This window comes from Schistocerca cancellata, chromosome 1 (assembly GCF_023864275.1).
Source record: "Schistocerca cancellata isolate TAMUIC-IGC-003103 chromosome 1, iqSchCanc2.1, whole genome shotgun sequence".
Classification (NCBI taxonomy): domain Eukaryota; kingdom Metazoa; phylum Arthropoda; class Insecta; order Orthoptera; family Acrididae; genus Schistocerca; species Schistocerca cancellata.
Genome location: NC_064626.1, coordinates 108695914 through 108716773, shown reverse-complemented (window position 1 = coordinate 108716773; position 20860 = coordinate 108695914). Strand labels below are relative to the sequence as shown.

The 20860-nt window shown below is 40.3% G+C and overlaps 1 protein-coding gene across 1 annotated transcript in view; it reads left to right on the top strand.

Moving 5' to 3' along the window:
- Positions 1-20860, top strand: part of LOC126089288 (glutamate receptor ionotropic, delta-2-like) — a 110349-nt gene that overhangs the window by 64083 nt on the left and 25406 nt on the right. The window contains exons 7-8 of the mRNA XM_049906938.1: positions 1984-2143; positions 19340-19617. Coding sequence (XP_049762895.1) covers positions 1984-2143; positions 19340-19617 — 438 coding nt within the window. The remainder of the gene's footprint in view (positions 1-1983; positions 2144-19339; positions 19618-20860) is intronic.

Sequence of the window (20860 nt, the reverse complement as noted above, 5' to 3'; positions counted from 1 at the left end):
CAGGAGGAGGAGCTGATAGAGATAGGGAAGGGAGAAATGGGCAGAGGGAGGAGAGGAAAGGTGATGGACTGAGACAGGACATAAGAGGAAATGGATGGAGACAGGGGGAGGAAGAGACAGGCAGAGTGATGGGGGAGCAGGAAATGGACAGAGAAAAGGAAGAGAAGAAGCTTGACAGAGTGAGGGGAGAGGAGGAGATGGACAAAAAAATAAAGAGATGAACAGGGAGAGGAGAAGGAGATGGGTAGAAAGAGGGGGAGTGGAAGATGGAGACGGAGGTAGAGGGGAGGATGAGACTAACAAAGAGAGGGAGAGGAGGAAATGGAATTAGAGGCAGGAAGATGAGATGGGCAGAGGGAGGTGGGGAAGCAGCAGATGGACACAGAGAGGAGCAGCAGACTGACAGAGAGAGAGAGGGGGCAGAGGAGAGGGTCAGAGAAAGGCGGAGGTGCAGATGAACAGAGAGTATAGGGTGCAGGAGTTGGACAGAGAGATGAGGTGTTGGAGATGGACTCAGAAATAGGGAAGGAGGAGATGGAGAAATAGAAGACTGGAATAAATGCATACCTAGGCAACACTAGGTATTCAGCTAGTACTTCATAACAGTTCATAATATTACAACAGTGTCATGTGTGTTTTTGTTCATAATGTACATCATTCTACCAAGAACCAACAGAACAGTCAATCAATGCGGTTATCTATGTTGTGTACGACTTTGTACATGTTGGTGAGGAGTGAGGGGCTACAGAGTGGTGTCATAGCGAGCCTAGACAGGAGCATAAATGATAAGTGAACAATTTAAGATAACCAAGAGAAGATTTACTTATTGTACTGTATTGTATTTTATGGAACTGGGGACCTAGAAACGACGGAGAGCTTCGTCTCCGCCATAGCCCTCACTGGTTCACAACCCCACAACAGGCTACAGCAGTCCACTCACCCCACCGCCACCCCACACTGAACCCAGGGTTATTGTGAGGTTCGATCCCCAGTGGACCCCCCCCCTCCCCCCCCCCCCGCCCAGGAACCTCTCACACCAGACGAGTGTAACCCCAATATTTGCGTGGTAGGGTAATTATGGTGTACGTGGAGAACGTGGGGAACCAGCCCACATTCGCCGAGGCGGATGGAAAATCTCCTTAAAAACCACCCACAGACTGGCCGGCACTCTGGACCTCGACACTAATCCGCCAGGCGAATTCGTGCCAGGGACCGGCACTCCTTGCCGCCCAGAAAGCAAAGCGTTAGACTGCATGGCTAACCGGGTGGGCAGATTTACTTAACTTACATTTCTCCAAGCGCATGAAGACTCACAAATAATGCAGCAGGTAACATGCCTAGTTCTCGGTGTCAACAAAGATGAGGCTCTTTGAACGAACCGCAAAAGATGGTGTCATAGCAGAGAGGCTCCAAGTGCGACTGGGCCATCTGGCTGCAGCCCTCCATCCTATATTGCGACGGCAGAGGGCGCTCGCAGTCCAGAGCCACTGGAGGCGTGGCTCAGCCAGCGTGCTCCATTGGGTCCGCCATATCCTGCACGACAGCTATCGACCTCTGACGGAAACTTGCAATTCCGTTGCAAACTTTGACGCCCGTGGGGTGGTACTGATATGTGATACCAGTCTGTAAATTGTATTTGTGTAAATATATGCCCACAGTAATGAAATTAAGTATATTACAATAATTTCCGTAATATCCTTGAGAATGACTATAACTTTTCCTTTATTCAGCCTAGGAAAGGTCTGCATTGCACTATGATATTCATATCTGTCTAAACTAATGCGTGAATGATCGGGTTACTAACTTTAGTTTTTGGATGTATTTTCCCTAAGCCTTTCACTAAGCGTTCCGTCCATCTGACTGTGGAACGTGAGCAAAGTGTGGAGTGCATGCAGTGCTGATGAGCCAGTGGTAGCGACGTATGTGCGCAGGCGCGGCGGTGCCCGCGCGATGGGCGAGCTGGCGGCTGCTGCTGCTGTGCAGCGTGCTGGCGGCGCTGCTGCTGGACACGCACTACTCGGCCGCCATCGTGACGTCACTCCTGCTGCCGCCGCCGCGCACCATCAACACCAAGGTAGACCTCGTGCACAGCCCGCTCGCGTTCGGCCTCGAGAACCTCAGCAACGTCCAGGAGTACTTCGAGGTACCAGCTAGCCTACTCTGCTTCCTATCTGATAACCTAGTGGGGCAGTACTTGTGAAAGAAAAATCGAAATTTTTCTACATATTTATCATATTCTATTGTCTTTCCTGGTTACATTGATATATAGGGTGTCCATAATTAAATTCCAGTTTCAAAACACAGTCCAAAGAGGGCTGCTCAGAATAAAGTCAAATTTGAACAGTATATGCCGGCCGCTGTGGCCGAGCGGTTCTAGGCGCTTCAGTCTGGAACCGCGCGACCGCTACGGTCGCAGGTTCGGGCATGGATGTGTGTGATGTACTTACGTTAGTTAGGTTTAAGTAGTTCTAAGTTCTAGGGGACTTATGATCTCAGATGTTAAGTCGCATAGTGCTAAACCATTTTTTTGAACTGTATATTACTGAAGCAGGGGGAAACGTAATGGGAAAAGTATAGAAAATTTGACCAGTAGATGTCATTGTCGTTTGGGACACGTATGTTTCTCAGTTTGTCTCCGAGATGCTCAAAATGACTGTCTCCAATTAAGGTTCGCACGCTGTTGGTAAAGCTATTTTACAAGAAAGGTGACTTTCCGCCAGTAGCCTTGCCGAATTTCTGTACGCTCAAGGCTTTGAAGCAAGGCATTTCTCCGGTGCTTGCAAAGGGTCTGGAAAACTGATGGCAAAATTCGAACTCACAGGTACAAACAACTTTCTGAGGACGGCCGCCAAAGCTCAGAGACGTCGTGAATAACAATAAAAAATATTCAGCACTGAATAACCTTTCAAAACATAATAAAAACTATAATAGCTATTTCTCGATTTCAACTTGTGGCAGAAAACGGTCTCATGATAATTAGAAAGCGATTTCATTTCGCTTTTTATGCCATTTTTGTACCAGGACATTTGAAAACCGATTTCATTTTGCTTTTTATGTGGTGCTTAGCCTCAGTATAATGAAAAACTGATTTTTCTCGTGCGATGTGGTACGATCTTGCCGTGGTGCATGGGCTTACCTAAATAACAGAGCGACAGTCGTTGACTGCAGAACTTGTGCTGCCAAGCTTCCAGCGATTATGTTTCGGATATATTCTATATGTTGGTAACACTGCCAGTTTGTACCATCTGTGGATGATCATCTTTGCTCCTGTTTACTTGGCTGTGGTGAAGTATTTTGTTTATATCCTATTGAAAGTTTATTGACTAAGTGCTATGGATTTTTGTGGGTGTACATATTTTTAGTGTGCAATAAATACCAACAGTGTCACACACCAAGAAATTTAATAAAATAAAATCCATAGTTTACAAAGCTATCAATACTACTGGGAAGATCCTATGAAACAGTTCTCCCGGAAAGGACTCTCACCTTCTGATGTTTTAAATTTTTAATGTTAACATTCATACTACTTGTGCTGGATTCAAATCTTATCCTATTACTCTATTGCTCAGTTAATTCCAGGCAATCTACACTGTTGTAGTTGTTGTGGTCTTCAGTCCTGAGACTGGTTGGATGCAGCTCTCCATGCTACTCTATCTTGTGCAAGCTTCTTCATCTACCAGTACTTACTGCAACCTACATCCTTCTGAATCTGCTTAGTGTATTCATCTCTTGGTCTCCCTCTATGATTTTTACCCTCCACGCTGCCCTCCAATGCTAAATTTGGGATCCTTTGATGCCTCAGAACATGTCCTACCATACGGTCCCTTCTTCTAGTCAAGTTGTGCCACAAGCTCCTCTTCTCCCCAATTCTATTCAATACCTCCTAATTAGTTATGTGATCTACCCATCTAATCTTCAGCATTCTTCTGTAGCACCAAGTTTCAAAAGCTTCTATTCTCTTCTTGTCCAAACTATTTATTGTCCATGTTTCACTTCCATACATGGCTACACTCCATACAAATACTTTCAGAAACGACTTCCTGACACTTAAATCTATACTCAATGTTAACAAATTCCTCTTCTTCAGAAACGCTTTCCTTTCCATTCCCAGTCTACATTTTATATCCTCTCTACTTCGACCATCATCAGTTATTTTGCTCCCCAAATAGCAAAACTCATTTACTACTTTGAGTGTCTCATTTCCTAATCTAATTCCCTCAGCATCACCCGACTTAATTCGACTACATTCCATGATCCTCGTTTTGCTTTTGTTGATGTTCATCTTATATCCTCCTTTCAAGACACTGTCCATTCCGCTCAACTGCTCTTCCAAGTCCTTTTCTGTCTCTGACAGAATTACAATGTCATCGGCGAACCTCAAAGTTTTTATTTCTTCTCCATGGATTTTAATACCTACTCCGATTTTTCTTTTGTTTCCTTTACTGCTTCCTCAATACACAGATTGAATAACATCGGGGAGAGGCTACTACCCTGTCTCACTCCCTTTCCAACCACTGCTTCCCTTTCGTGTCCCTCGATTCGTATAACTGCCATCTGGTTTCTGTACAAATTGTAAATAGCCTTTCGCTCCCTGTATTTTACCCCTGCCACCTTTAGAATTTGAATGAGAGTATTCCAGTCAGCATTGTCAAAAGCTTTCTCTAAGTCTACAAATGCTAGAAATGTAGGTTTGCCTTTCCTTAATCTTTCTTCTAAGATAAGGCGTAAGGTCAGTATTCCAACATTTCTACGGAATCCAAACTGATCTTTCCCAAGGTCGACTTCTACCAGCTTTTCCATTCGTCTGTAAGGCATTCGTGTTAGTATTTTGCAGCTGTGACTTATTAAACTGATAGCTCGGTAATTTTCACACCTGTCAACACCTGCTTTCTTTGGAATTGGAATTATTATATTCTTCTTGAAGTCTGAGGGTATTTCGCCTGTTTCATACATCTTGCTCACCAGATGGTAGAGTTTTGTCATGACTGGCTCTCCCAAGGCCGTCAGTAGTTCCAATTGTATGGTGTCTACTCCCAGGGCCTTGTTTCGACTCAGGTCTTTCAGTGCTCTGTCAAACTCTTCATGCAGTATCGTATCTCCCATTTCATCTTCATCTACATCCTCTTCCATTTCCATTATATTGTCCTCAAGTGTATAGACCCTCTATATACTCCTTCCACCTTTCTGCTTTCCCTTCTTGGCTTAGAACTGGGTTTCCTTCTGAGCTCTTGATATTCATAGAAGTGGTTTTCTTTTCTCCAAAGGTCTCTTTAATTTTCCTGTAGGCAGTATCTATCTTACCCCTAGTGAGAAAAGCCTCTACATCCTTACATTTGTCCTCTAGCCATCCCTGCTTAGCAGTTTTGCACTTCCTGTCGATCTCATTTTTGAGACGTTTGTATTCCTTTTTGCCTGTTTCATTTACTGCATTTTTATATTTTCTCCTTTCATCAATTAAATGCAATATTTCTTCTGTTACGCTGCCTTCACTAGTTCATCCCTCAAAGCTACACAATCTTCTTCTAGTGTATTTCTTTCCTTCATTCCTGTCAATTGTTCCCTTATGCTCTCCCTGAAACTCTCTACGACGTCTGGTTTAGTCAGTTTATCCAGGTCCCATCTCCTCAAATTCCCACCTTTTTGCAGTTTCTTCAGTTTTAATCTACAGTTCATAACCAATAGATTATGGTCAGAGTCCACTTCTGCCCCTGGAAATGTCTTACAATTTAAAACCTGGTTCCTAAATCTCTGTCTTACCATTAGATAATCTATCTGATACCTTTTAGTATCTCCAGGGTTCTTCCATGTATACAACCTTCTTTCATGATTCTTGAACCAAGTGTTAGTTATGATTATGTTATGTTCTGTTCAAAATTCTACCAGACGCCTTCCTCTTTCATTTCTTAGCCCCAATCCATATTCACCTACTACGTTCCCTTCTCTCCCTTTTCCTACTCTCGAATTCCAGTCACCCATGACTATTAAATTTTCGTCTCCCTTCACTACCCGAATAATTTCTTTTATCTTATCGTACATTTCATCATTTTCTTCATCATCCGCAGAGCAAGTTCGCATATAGACTTGTACTACTGTAGTAGGCATGGGCATCGTGTCTATCTTGGCCACAATAATGCGTTCACTATGCTGCTTGTAGTAGCTTATCCGCAATCCTATTTTTTTTATTCATTATTAAACCTATTCCTGCATTACCCCTATTTGATTTTGTATTTATAACCCTGTTTTCACCTGACCGAAAGTCTTGTTCCTCCTGCCACCGAACTTCACTATTTCCCACTATATCTAACTTTCACCTATCCATTTCCCTTTTTAAATTTTCTAACCTCCCTGCTCAATTAAGGGATCTGACATTCCACGCTCCGATCCGTAGAAAGCCAGTTTTCTTTCTCCTGATAACGACGTCCTGAGTAGTCCCCGCCCGGAGATCCGAATGGGGGACTATTTTACCTCCGGAATGTTTTACCCAAGAGGACGCCATCATCATTTAATCATACAGTAAAGCTGCATGCCCTCGGGAAAAATTACGGCTGTAGTTTCCCCTTGCTTTCAGCCGTTTGCAGCACCAGCACAGCAAGGCCGTTTTGGTTAGTGTTACAAGGCCAGATCAGTCAATCATCCAGTCTGTAGCCCCTGCAGCCACTGAAAAGGCTGCTGCCCCTCTTCAGGAACCACATGTTTGTCTGGCCTCTCAACAGATACCCCTCCGTTGTGGTTGCACCTACGGTACGGCCATCTGTATCGCTGAGGCACGCAAGCCTCCCCACTAACGGCAAGGTCCATGGTTCATGGGGGGCAATCTACGCTACTGAATTTTTAACTTTTACCCACTTACTTTAGCAAAGGGAATGCTTTGACAATCGATAACAGATTATGAAATTATATCACAGTACAACCCCCCTCCCCCATATTTCACATGTTACAACGAATTAAGTGTAGAACTGTACTGCTAGGCTGATCTAAGTTCTTTTAAGCAATTATATATTCATTAATGTAAAATGCTGTTATTCCCGAGTAACTTCACGGCACAAAGAGGACTTTAATAATCGACATAAATGTAATTACTATAGATTCATTAGAGAACCAAAAAATGCTAGAAGGAATGCGAAGAGGTAGCTTGAAGATGAACCAATATAACAGGAAGAAGACTATGTTTTGAGAATGTTCCCAGGCACAATTTAATATGACTCGTATCTTCATTCACAGTTTCCCTTGCGTCATATTTTCCACAATTTTGTGAACATATTTTCCTATATTTATAAAGCTTTGCATTTTTTTCCTCTTTAATTTGCAAGTATCTATATCTATCTACTAGCTGTAAACTTTACTGCACTTTCAACTAAAACATAGAGAAATAAAATTTTCATTTAGGAAAAATATTCTAAAAATAAAAATATTTTCGGAGTAATGTAAATGATATGCAGAATTAAACAGGTGTAATATCTCAGTCATCACGTCATACACACAGCATTTGGTAAATATTTTGTATCCCTTACATGTGTATTATGTGATTAAATGGTAACTGATTTTCAGGGAGCGTATCAGAAAAACTTACACTTCACTTTCTTTGTTACATCTGTTTACAAACATTAATAAATTCTAAATAGTTCAGAACATCGGAATTTGTTTAGAAAATGTTCTGCATTAATTGTGATAAACAATAGAACCATAAAACATTTGCAAAAGAAAGAGTGAATGAAAGAAACTGGTGCCATTTATTACTTAATACGGAGCTCGTAAAGTACACACGAGAGATCATCAGGTGCATATATTTATATAAGAAGCAGTCAATTAAAAACGAGACAGTGGAGAAAAAGATAAGTAAACTGTTTATTACTTGAATAGTAATCTCCATAACTGTTAACAAATTTATCCCACTAAAAGACAAGACGGTCAGTGCTTTTACGCACAAACGTTTATGGTTTCCTGTGGAACCGTGATTGTACCCAAGCGAGCATCTCTTCATCCAAAGCAAATCGACAACCAGGAATGTCTTTCTTTAGGTCTCGAAAAATACGTAAATAGTACGGTGAGAGATCGGGTCTCTATGGAGAATGTATATGGGCCTTCCAGGGAAACTACTACAGCATACTCGAAATAATCTTCACAACATCTATGGGGATATTTTGTTGGCAGGATGTTTCGACAACGCTGCAGAAGTTTCGATGGGAAGCTCTTAAGCATTCTCCGTACAGTCCCGACCTCTTTCCATGCGATTTCCATGTTTTCGGAGCTCTGAAGAAAGACATTCGCTACCAATGACGAAGAGGAACATCTCTGGCTCTGTTAGCAACTACAAACATTTTTCCATGAAGTCAGTGACCTTGTCTAACAGCGTGATACGTGTATTAACATTTATAGTAATAACGTTTGAAATAACAAAAAGTTCACTTTTTTCAGTCTGTCTCGTTTTCATTTGATTGCCCCTTGTAGATCCCTGGTCAACACATCAAACCTGTGGCTCATTTCTTGGCTCCTCTCTCTCACATGTGCCATGGGGCCTGACGTTTTATCTTGTGCGCCAGCCTCGAGTTTATATGATGATTTATTCTGACAAAAGCGGGTACTATGCCTCCATCTCAACATATCAGCAGGAAGCTGAGAGAACTCAGTATCCTCCTTTTACTTTCTCGAAGCTTCTCCATTCTCTTGATATTTCGGCACACCTCCTTCCTTTAGAGTCTCTTGATGAAATACAATATTTGAACAAGAGCTTGGTGGAAATTTGCACAGATTGCGTGTTGGTATACCTTACAAGCCACAAGATGTGCATTTTAAATAGAGTAGGACATAACGGAACAAACCAGCTTTTAAAACTGAATTAAGTGGACATTCCCACACGTCTACACTTAAGACCAAGAACCCTGTTCTGAATCTGCGATCGCACATATACTTCCAATCATCCAGACATTCATCCACGGTAGAGCTATCTATTATTAGGATGATTTAAGGGGTAACACTGGCTGCTGATATGAAATACATAGCAAATAATATTAGTAAATCTGGTTCGCCATGTAGTCCTTCTCCCAGCCATGACTATACGTTAAGTAGCAGAAAAGCGCTCTGCTGATCTAAATGAAGCCAAGTTAATTATTGGAACTAATAATTTCATGAATTGTAGGTGAAACAGACGCCTTTTATTACTTCAGTGTAGGGAAGAAAAATCGCGCTGCAGTTGATACATCATATCGCGATATAGCGATTGTCTCTTGGGTTGTTCTTCACCCTCACAGTGATGAGGAAACAAGTGAGAATGTTAACCCTTGCAGTCAACACAAAAACTCTTCATTTTTTTAACAGGGCAAGTATCATAAATTGAAAAAATTCTTCAGAACCGGAATGATCACTAATATTTTAAGAAAGTTTATACACAAATCGGTTTCCAAAATAGATACGTTGTTTTTCTCACTCAGATCATATACAATCCACAAATATAATAAATACTACTAATTTCACAAAACAAAAACTCGGTTATCATTCTCACTAAAAATATTCTTCACATGTCATTTCAGAACAAAGATTCCTTATTCCTACTAAGAAAATGTACTTTAATGTGGAGGTTCAAAAACACGTAATCTGGTTACATACCAAAGGATAAATAACTGGTCACGTATCGATGTGTTGTGCGTCTATGTACACTAGCATGTCTTGCTGTAAAAGACGTGTTTACCTGTATGGTGAATTATGTTTCAACTTAATTACAGCATAGGGCACAAATTAACAAAAATGGATCATTACAGGAGGTTTGACAGATTTTACTATAGGGCAATTCTATGTCAATTCAACGTAGCAACCAACCTGAAAAACCCATACATCTTTGAAGTATGGTTCATTTAGCGATCCATATGAGAGATGGAAATCTACCTACTTGTAGAGGTAACTGAGAACTGCGAAAAAAGTTACAGGTCTGCAGTGTTTGGAAATTAGGTGAAATTTACACGCATCTGTCTCAACATAAATGTTTATAATTCTGGTTCTAATCCATATAAAGCAATGAAACTTATATCACTGAAAATCTAATGAGTATAGCTTTACATTTACATGCAACATTGTGGTTTTCTAAGAACACAGCTCAAGGTCAATGACCTTGCATTTGACCTTGACTATCTCAAAACAACCCACCTTCAATTTTTGTAAATATCTGGCATTGACCCAGTGTGCCACTATAAACATGGCAAATATCGTGACGGGAAGCCCGTTTCGTTATGGCCAAACTTTTATTTCGTCTAAATCAGGCAAAGCAGCTGTTTTTATCATTAATGAAATGCGCAAATACAAACAAATACAAATGCAAATACCTATACGTTACTCTAGCGGTAGTTTTATTATTGAAATTGTTCTTTCTCTGCATTTTTTTTCCCATGATTCCTTCCACAGTGTTCACTGCACAGTTCACATACGCCGTCGTCATTTGACTCGTGGAATCTCTTGTTTAGGCAGAACTTGTGGTGGAATCCATGTGTTGCGTATCGTGTTACTACTTGTAGTAGTTTGTTTCTTTCCACTCTTCTGTTATTATGTCGTCGGTTGAGTAGAAGTCGTCCCTCTTACAGTCGTGCGTTTCTATGAGCATCTGGCGTGTGCTTTCGTATGCCTTGCTTTTGCATAAGAGCGTCTGTATTCTGATGCCTTCTATGAAGAAGGTTTCTTTCATTAAGATGTAAACCAGACTTGAAGCTGCTCTCTTCCCGATGCCCAGGATTCCTTTTAGGTAGCGGGACTTGACTTTCTCTACTGTTACTAGGACACTGACTTTTAGTTTTTTAAGATTATGTGGATACGATTAGTCGCTATTGGTGCTACGACCATTTTAAATATTTTCATTGCCGTTTTTATTGATAGTTTTTGAGGCTGTCTGATGCTGTAAATTGCTTTTGTTGCTTTTGTTGCTGCTGTTGCTCTTTCTTTCACATGGCTATTAAATGATGCAAGTGTTGTTTGCAGACTGACTCCGAGGTTTTAGTATTTTGGCACTATTTTTAATTGTCTGCTTTAAAGGTCCAGCGTCTCTTTTGATGTGAGTTTACCACCTCTGAAAATCATCTATTTGGTTTTGCTTTGGTTTATTTGTAACTTATTTTCCACAGCCCATGAAGTAAGTCTGTTTGGCACGTTAAGTGCTTCTTTGTCTTCTGAACCTATTACCATGTCATGTGCATGATGTATGAGTGTTTCTGAGCTGTCTATGATGATCTGCGTGATGTCTCCTGTCATGATGTTGAATAGTGTCGGACTCATGGTGTCTCTTCGTGGTACTGCATTTGTTTGTGTTAAATTCTTAGATACCGAGAGATCATCAAATGCCTTTATGTGGCTGTATCCTAGGATCTCTGAAAGTATATTCCTTAGCAGGTGTGTGTCACCATTTAATAGACTGAGTTTACGAGTGCATGTTTTTCTGTTAATGGCGTAAAAGGTTTTGCTATAGTCTGTAAAGACTACAAAATATTTTTTTCCCTGGATGTCATAGTACGTCTTGTGATAAGCAGCTCATTGCATGTAGGGCTCTTCTTCCCTCCTTGAAACCAAACTGGTTTTCTGGTATTTGGGCGTCTACTTCAGCGGTATGCCTTCTGGTTAATATTACCAAAAAAATTGAAATATGTACCTGTTTTCTTTCAGAACGGTAGGCAATAGCAGTCAATATCATTGTGAAAAATTGGTGAAAATTTCTTCTAGTGAACAGCCAATCAGACTTTTGTATAAACTAATCATTACTAGCTTGTTTGATGTGTGTGGATTGTTAACTCAAACTGCACTGTATGTGTGCTATGAAACAGTACTTGGTAATACTCTGTAAGAAATGTATTCCAGGTTGATACGTAACATACAAGTTCGATATGGTAATTATATAGTCCAGTACCACATCTCTCGGTTCATTATGAGCAATTGATCGCCCATATTCCAGTGAACAAGGTAATTATAATGTCAGAACCAGTAATCTCTACTTTGTGATTCATATAGTTTCTAAATGACTATGAAATATCAATATATGAAACCTACAGAACTCAGTCAGTTGGTAGGAACATCTGAAATTATCGCATTCTGCTCTAATTTACATATAATGAAACCATGTTATACGATGCTACACATCTTCGTTTGTCAGAAAAAACACATGAAACGAAGTTTGGATTAACATATGTACAGCTATTAATCATCTGCTTAACTTACGTGCATAATTAAATTCACTAGTTTTCCAAATTCTTAGAGACACTGCGAAGCAATGAGACCCAATACATGTAAACAAATCAATAAAGATACGTTCTGTGTAAAATACAAAACGATTGTTAATATTGGAAAAGTTACGAACCATCATTGATTCTGCTTATTTGACGTATCTAAGTGATAACAAAGTTATCTGGGCAAACTGTGTGTACGAAACAAAGGAGAGCAGTTGTAACATTTCCTTACATATGTCAACTTAAGGTTATGTTATAATTCTTTATTGTATTCTATAAAAAAACTGTGATACTAACAGTCGAGTAATTCTTTGAAAATACGTACACTGAGGTGACAAAATCATGGGATAGCAATATGCACATATGCATATGGCAGTAGTATCACGCACACAAGGTATGAAATGGCATAACATTGGAAGAGCTTCCATTTGTACTTACGTAATTCATACGAAAAGTTTCCGACATGGTTATGAATTGACAGACTTTTAACGAAGACTGGCAGTCGGACCCAGACGCATGGGCCATTCCATTTCGGAAATCATTAGGGAATTCAATATTCCAAAATCCACATTGTCAAGAGTGTGCTAAGAGTACCAAATTTCAGCCATTACCACTCACCACGAACAACGCAGTGGCCGATGGCCTTCACTTAATGGCCGAGAGCAGCGGCGTTTGCACAGAATTGTAACTGCTACCAGAAAAGCAACACTGCGTGGAATAACCGCAGAAATCAATGTGGGACTTACGACGAGCGTATCCGTTAGGGAAGTGCGGGGAAATTTGGCTTTATCGGACTACAGCAGCAGACGATAGACGCGGGTGCACGACATCGCCTGCAGGGGCTCTCCTGGGTTCGTGATCATAAAGTCGATTTCTCCCCAGTTTAGCGCAGTTTAACCAACTACTGACACGCCATTCACAGAAAAGTCGACGAGTAGCTGAGATATCTCTGGTACTTCTGGTATGATTCTCTCAATATCGTGCCCAACAAACCCATTGACAGTAGTTTCCTATCTTTTTACAGCAGTCATTCTGATTTCCAACTACCTGTGATGAGTTGCCAACTCACCTCAGGCCTGAAAACACCATTCCAATGGCAAGAAAGCAAACCAAAATGAAAGGGAACCGTTGACCTTCGGCAGTTTGAAAATGCTGCGATTAATGCAAATGGCAGTGGAATATAAGGCTGATCACCCTGTGAACTCAGTACTAAAAACGCCTCATTAATTCTGTTGTAGACAGTGTTGTGGCATCCACTGAAGTAACAGGGTAGAATCATTTGCAGGTCCACTCGTGTACCCTTGATGACTGCACGACACAAAGCTTTACGCCTCGCCTGGGAACGTCAACACCGACATTGGACTGTTGGTGACTGGAAACAGGTTGCCTGGTCCGACGTGTCTCGTTCCAAATTGTATCGTGTACTGGTATGGAGACAACCTCATGAATCCATGGACACTGCCTGTCGTCAGGGGCTATTCAAGCTGGTGGAGGCTCTGTAATGGTGTGGGACCTAGATACGTCTCTGACAGGTGACACCTACGTAAGCATCCTGCCTTATCACCTGCATCCATTCATATACATGGTACATTCCGACGTACTTGGTAAATTCCAGCAGGATAGTGCGACTCCCCACACGTCCGTAATTGCTACAGAGTGGCTCCAGGAACACTCATCTGAGCTTAAACACTTCCTCTGACCACCAAACTCCCCAGACATGAACATTATTGAGGATATCTAGGATGCCTTGCAACGTGCTGTTCAAAAGACACCTTCACCCCCTCGTACTCTTACCCCCGCAACTTTCATTGAGTCACTTCCCTCCAGCACTACTTGATAAGTTAGTCGAGTCCATGCCACGTCGTGCTGCGGCACTTCAGTGTGCTCGCTGGGGCCCTACACAATAATAGGCAGGTCTACCAGTTTCTTTGGATCTTCAGTGTACAACGCACAGAACACAATACAATTCCACTTCGTATGACCAACATTTACGTGGGGGTAGTAAACTTTTGATAGCTTCCTTATATCCAACTGAACAATGAATCGGAAAAGGAGGGAATATTAAACTGTTTCCGTAAGTACCTACACTAAAATCAGAGGAAAACGATTTCCTGAAGAGATGCTGGTGCCACGACATTGACAAGTTTTCGAAAGGTCCTAAAACATGCATTTAATCACGTATATGTACTATTAAATCAAAGAGGAAGAATCTCTAAATGATGATACCACTGGCGAAATTTGTAGAACGCACAAATACAATTTATAGCTAATGATACTGTACGAATCATCACTGGGTAGCAAAATTTAACTAGGTTATTGTTCATCTTATTGTTTGTACATGATTTTACCATGCTGATGAAGGATATTAAACTACTTCTTTCTCAGATTTCAATATCTTATGTGTGATATCAAAGTATTCAATTTTACGGAAACTAGACTAACACAAGGAACTGCTGTTTATTGCAAACAGGATAATACATAAAAAATAATATTTACGAGCGTAGCAGCTCTTGTAACACACAAGAAACATTCCTGAAGTATATTATTTAGTTTGGAGAGAATTTAATTATAAATGAACTTTAGAAAGGTTTCTTCGTCTTTGTTGTGTTGCCTTCGTTTCACCTACCAAGCACCAGATATAGTCCTCAGTCATACCTGTACGCCACCTTCTTTGGAAATCTTTTTTCATTAGATCCAGTACGTTGCTGATGACGTTCACCATGTTCTTCACTCACGTCTCGCAAGTTCAGTTTATATATAAAAGCAAATAGTCCATTTTGATGGATATTCTGCATCCAAGTGCATTTTAGCGTTGAATTCTAGGAAATTTTCACATCATTTCTTGCCCAGAAGCCCATGCACCAATATTTTAAAACACTTCCATGCGTTACGTTCTTCTGCAGTCATTGCTTCTTCAGACATGAGCCGAATTTGAGACTCGGTAAGAATTCCACCGTTTATTTTTGCATCAGACATCTGACGAAACATTAATCTTATAAAGTAAACAGTAGTAAAATAACTAGCTAAACCCTTAAAGAACTTTTTTATTCGTCCCAATTTGATATGCAGTAGAGGTAATAAATATTTTCCAGAGCTCCTAGAGGTTTCCGCACTATGTCATTTGTGCCTGGAATTAACTCTTCACTCACAGGTCATTGTTTCCTAATAAAGTGTTTCGCAGTTACTCTGCCATTCCAAAGACAGAGGAAACTACTCTGTGAAGCCTCCTTGAAGTCGTGGAAGGAATCCCACTATCTCTAAGCCTCCACACACATCCAACATGTAGCGTTCCTATTTTATTTTCTCCAGAACCAGCTTACAGCTCTCTTAATCTTCTTTCAATTGAACAGGATGAGCCAATGGTATGTAAGGAAGATTATTCCCATTGCGCCAAATAACAGCTTTAAGGTACTGAAAAGACGCCTGTCATTTTGCTTGCGATGTATGGCAATTGCTTCAGAGAGACCAGTGATACCAGGACACAAAGATGAATCTCCTTCCATTTCATAGAAGCAAGCAAATTTATTATGTCTTTTCCCCTATTTCACAATAATTTCATCTTTTGATCTCGTAAATTTATCCCTCATTAACTCATCCAAGCTTTCCTGTCTGGGGAGATTTGATTCCAGTGCTGAGTCATCGCGACAGCCGCTGAAATCGGAATCACTGTTAGTATCTGGTTCCTCTTCATGTGGTAAATGACTTGGTAATACTGGAACTGGTAATTTCTCACTATGTGGCAGTGGATCAATAGATGAAATTATGGTAGGATGAACTAAATTTGTTCTTTTATTTGTACTGTTGTAACTTTATATGTCCACAATACAATTACAGCAATTGTCATGATGGTTTGTGGGCCCCCTGTAAATTCAGTAGATTGTAAAAGAGATACACTTTTTTGTCCCACGGAGCCATCCTTCCATTGTAGACCTACAACTTTCACATGACAGTAGAGGAGCCCAGGAAATATGGAGTGAAGTTTACATACAACACAAAACTTTATGCGTAATACGTGCTGTCTAACTTGTTTAGAGCGAGCATAGTACCAACAGATATAACAAAAGGGGTCATGTGGTAATTTACGCTTGCTTCTCATTGCCACTCTTCTAAATCATCTGTAAAGAGACAGCAGAAAATTTATAACCAATTTGAATAATCTAGAAAACAGTGGAATAATTTTACACTCTAGTGTTACATAGCTGTAACCTATAGTACTAACAAAGAAATTGGAGACGAAACTAATAAATGACACTGGGTGCCATATGGCGATTATTTATCGAATTAGATGAATTAACAGCTTATTATTTTACATCTTTTAAAAACAGGATGTCCTAAATATTAAAAAAGTAAAAAAATATATCAGTTTTATTCAGAAAATGTTGCTGAACTGACATCAACATTTCCTTGTTTCGTAGTTTTATTATTTCACGAGAACGTTAAAGTTCGAAATTATGCATTATATCACGACAAACGCATAAGTTTTGATGCATCAGCGAAAGATAAAGGAGGAAAGGTGCAAACAGGACGTTTAACCTATCGTGTAAACCTTAATGACCTAGAAATTCGGAAGTAATTTATCTATAATAATATATTTGGCTTCTGGTACTGTCGAGCATGCTGAAACTTGTCACAGCGAAGGATATACTTTAAGATCGCGAAATCTCATGCATTACTTATTTATTTAGCGTATGACACTATAACTAAAGTACAACTACCATAGCTAAATTGTACAGTTTTGCAAAATAAATAGAACTAAAACATTAAATCTACAAATTAATATCTAAGTATTTAATCCATTCATGGTCTTTCTCTGTCACTTCATAGAAATGTTGTAGATATCCGTGGTATGCTCATCTACTACAGATTGTTTCAATGTGTTTGATGGTATGAAGTGCACTGCCACAATCACAGTGAGAAGATGATACCTTCTCTCATTGGTGGAGGTTTTCTACACATAGGCCACGCCCTGTACGCATCCTGTTAATAGTCTTCCAAGACCGTCGCGGTAATTCCATGCCGGCTTACAGGGGTCTGATATTCCTCATGGAAATTGCTGTTCCTCGTTTCTGCTCATGTTGAAATCCAGCGATTCTATCGAAATGTTAGGCGACAGAATGCATTTAATCGTCTCATTCCAAGTGCAGACGTATCAGGGTGGATTGGGAGCTGTGGAATATTAATTAATTTGGCGTATTCTTTGAGAAGCGCATTCTGTCTTCGAAGATCTGATGTCGCAGTTCGGATAGGAGGTGGTAACCAGCGAAGACGAGTACGTCTCATGCAACCTGTCAATGTCCTCATTGCTGCACATAGCTAAACATTGACTTTGCTCAAACGTGAACTAAGAAGCCGCAATGGAGTATAGTATCTGTCAGCAGAATAGACAAGTCCTAAGGAAAAACATAGTTGTGTTGTATCTCTTGCGCCCCATTAGATACCACTTTGATTCTGCATGATGTTATTCCACGATCGTATCTTTGCTGTGTTGTGTTCTAAGTGTTTCTTTTAGTACAATGGACTACCTAGAGTAATTTCAATATGTCTTGGGAAGTCTTGGTGGTGGAGGACTTGACCATTAAACTGACATTTAGCTTTGCATTGGCCATTCTGGTTGTTAACATGAAACAGCTAACTTCGCTCTTTGTTAAATTCGGTGTTAATCTACACCTGTCAAAGTGTTTGTGCGTACTACTCAGAGCTGCAGAGAGTATCTCTTCAGCAGCTTCAAGAGTACTCTGTTGAGTGGTGAAAACCACATCCTCTTCTTAGACTCTGTTTCAGAGAGATCCTATGTAGGGACTATATAAGTTGAACAGAAATCATGCCAAAACTGAAGCCTGGAGTAGACCGTTATACCGTTTCTCCTGTCTGCTTAATCGATTGTCGTGACTTGTAGGAAGTGTCTCTTCGGTAACATGTAGTTTATGATTTCGCAGTGTGTAACACTTGCAGGAGTCCTTGTTTCCGTGCTGTGTCATAGGCAGCAACAAACCAGCAAACGCCACTTATGATTTAAGTCATTGTTAGAACACAGCTATTGTGTGTTGGCTTAAGCTTAGTAATTGGTCTCTATACAGCTTCTCTTAGGTTTGAATTCCGCTTGTTCGATGGGTGTTGGTTGGATATTTGGATCGATTCTGATAAGGATGAGTCTTTTTAAAATCTTATACGACAAATAGTCCCTTAGTAACGGTATTTTCAAACTGAGAGAGTGAACTCGCGTTCCTAGCGGGTTCAAGGAGAAAGGAAATTCAGTTATGTCTCCTCTAATTATTACATTTGAAGCCAATTAATCAGAGCGGCAACGCCAACAGTGAAAGCAGTGGTGCGTAGCGTATAATGGTGTATAGTTATACTTTATATTCCGCCTAATACTTAGTATTAAACATTGTTTAAAGTTAAGTACAGACAAGGTTCAAATGGCTCTGAGCACTATGGGACTTAACTGCTGAGGTCATCAGTCGCCTAGAACTTAGAACTACTTAAACCTAACTAACCTAAGGACATCATACACATCCATACCCGAGGCATGATTCGAACATGCGACCGTAGCGGTGGCGCGGTTCCAGACTGTAGTGCCTAGATCCGCTCGGCCACGCGGACCGGCTACAGACAAGGATGGAGACGGACTGGCTTTTCCAAAGGAAATACAGTGGCACATGATTTAGGGAACCAAAACAACTCCTAAAATGGCATGGCCACATGATGGTGTGAACTGCACTGCTCAGAACTGCGAGTCAAGCGTCTTAACCATTCTGTGACTTCAGTCTGTTTTCGTGACTCGTTATGCATTAATATGGGACGATTTTTCAGCAAGCTGCTAGTAGATCCTTTAGCATTTCTTGTTCAACTGAGCTGGTGTTCCGTCCTTAATAATGTTGCTAATAGCGAAAAGTTAGTATTTTAGAACAAAAAAAATCTCTCTGAATGGAAGGGCGTTACTATACAACTTGTAAACTGAAAATGCAGGAAAAAGTATTCTAGGGCAGTCCTCTGTTTCTTGAGCCACAAACAAGTTTGTGAGTAAGATTGGAAACAGCTGAATCCATACATAATGCAATGTTCTTGGTTCAAATTGTTAATGTTTGAGTAAAAGACTTGACTCTCAGTAAGACTGGTGGACAAATGCCGCAATGTCAGTGCAGAAAAGTGAGGATCCGGTGGACCGCGCGCTGTTCGCCACCAAGGTGTTTCCCCCTGGCGCCAAGCAGCCCAACTACTTCCCGCTGGAGGTGGGCGTGCACAAGATGGCCACCGAGCCGTTCGCCTTCCACACGGAGGAGGTGAACATGTACCCGCTGATCGAGCGCATCTTCAGCCCCGAGGACAAGTGCTCGCTGGTCGTCACGCCGCTGCTGCCGCCAGTCATGACCTACACGCCCGTGCAGAAGAAGTCGCCACTCAAGGAGATGGTCACAGTTGGGTAATGTTATTACCAGTATTCCACCTAGACTATCCTAGTGCATGCTGGCCGCTGGCAATTGTATTTACTGCTCACAGCATCATACACTGTCAGAAATGGTAAATGTTACACCGTAAAGCATCAGTCCGATTTTCATCAAACTTCTTGATGATGTTCATAACGTATTGTGTATTAAATAATTAAACAATTTGTAATCCTCTGAGTCTGCTGCATAATAAATGTCTTTCAAGGACATAATAAATTTTGTGTAACCAGTTACGCTGCTATGAGTAGTATTCTCTATTTGAACTATAGGCCTATTTCAGCTACACAGCCATCATTAGGTTATCTGTAATAGAATTTTGGTACCTTTGTTGTATGGTATGTGAGTTACTTACGGATAATATGATTTTACAAATGCGTTTATGTCCTGATTTCCATGCAATATCGTTCATTCTGTTGATATCTATTTGTTTACTGACTATATATCCTTTCTTTGTTATTTTAGTAATGATGAGTTGTGTGTTCCAGTATGTTCTGAGATTTCATTAATACTGATCAAAAGCAAACTTAAAGTGCAGTTGAAATTTCGTGACAGCAATAATATCAGATGATCAGCTTTGTTGAATATTACATCTGATTATTGACAGTGCTGGTTCTCCTGAATGTATATCTGTGGTGTTTTGTTACTTAAATTTTGTGGATGGTTGTATTATGATTTATCCAGGAACTTGGGCATTATGTGAATAAAGTTTGTTATGGAGTGTCTTTATTTTTGATCAGTTCTTTCCTTGTGCATGAAATGTGGATAATCTCTTGATGTAAATGTAATTTGACTTCCTGCACCATAATCACTATCGGTCCTTTTTACGTCATGTATAAAGTTTCCATAGCATTTTTCAGTCGATCTGTCATATGCTGTTCATTTTAATGTGGTGGAAAAAGGAGAATAAGTTATTTGCAATTAACATGCTCTAGATATCTAGTAGCGAAGTTTCTACCTCTTTGTCCTGTGTAGAAATTTCCACAGTCTGCAGCGAATTTTATACATACGTGGGTGTGAGTGTATTAGTGATTTTAAGCTGCATGACTATTTTTGTTTTTATATTACATCGTGTTTGGTAAGCGAAACATATGATGGCATTTTTCAGTAGTGCATTAATTCTGTTTCATATATTTCCTAAACAAAAACAAGATATCCTAGATACATGATTAACACATAATGTAGAACCTAAATTTAAAAAAACAAATTAATAAAACTTAC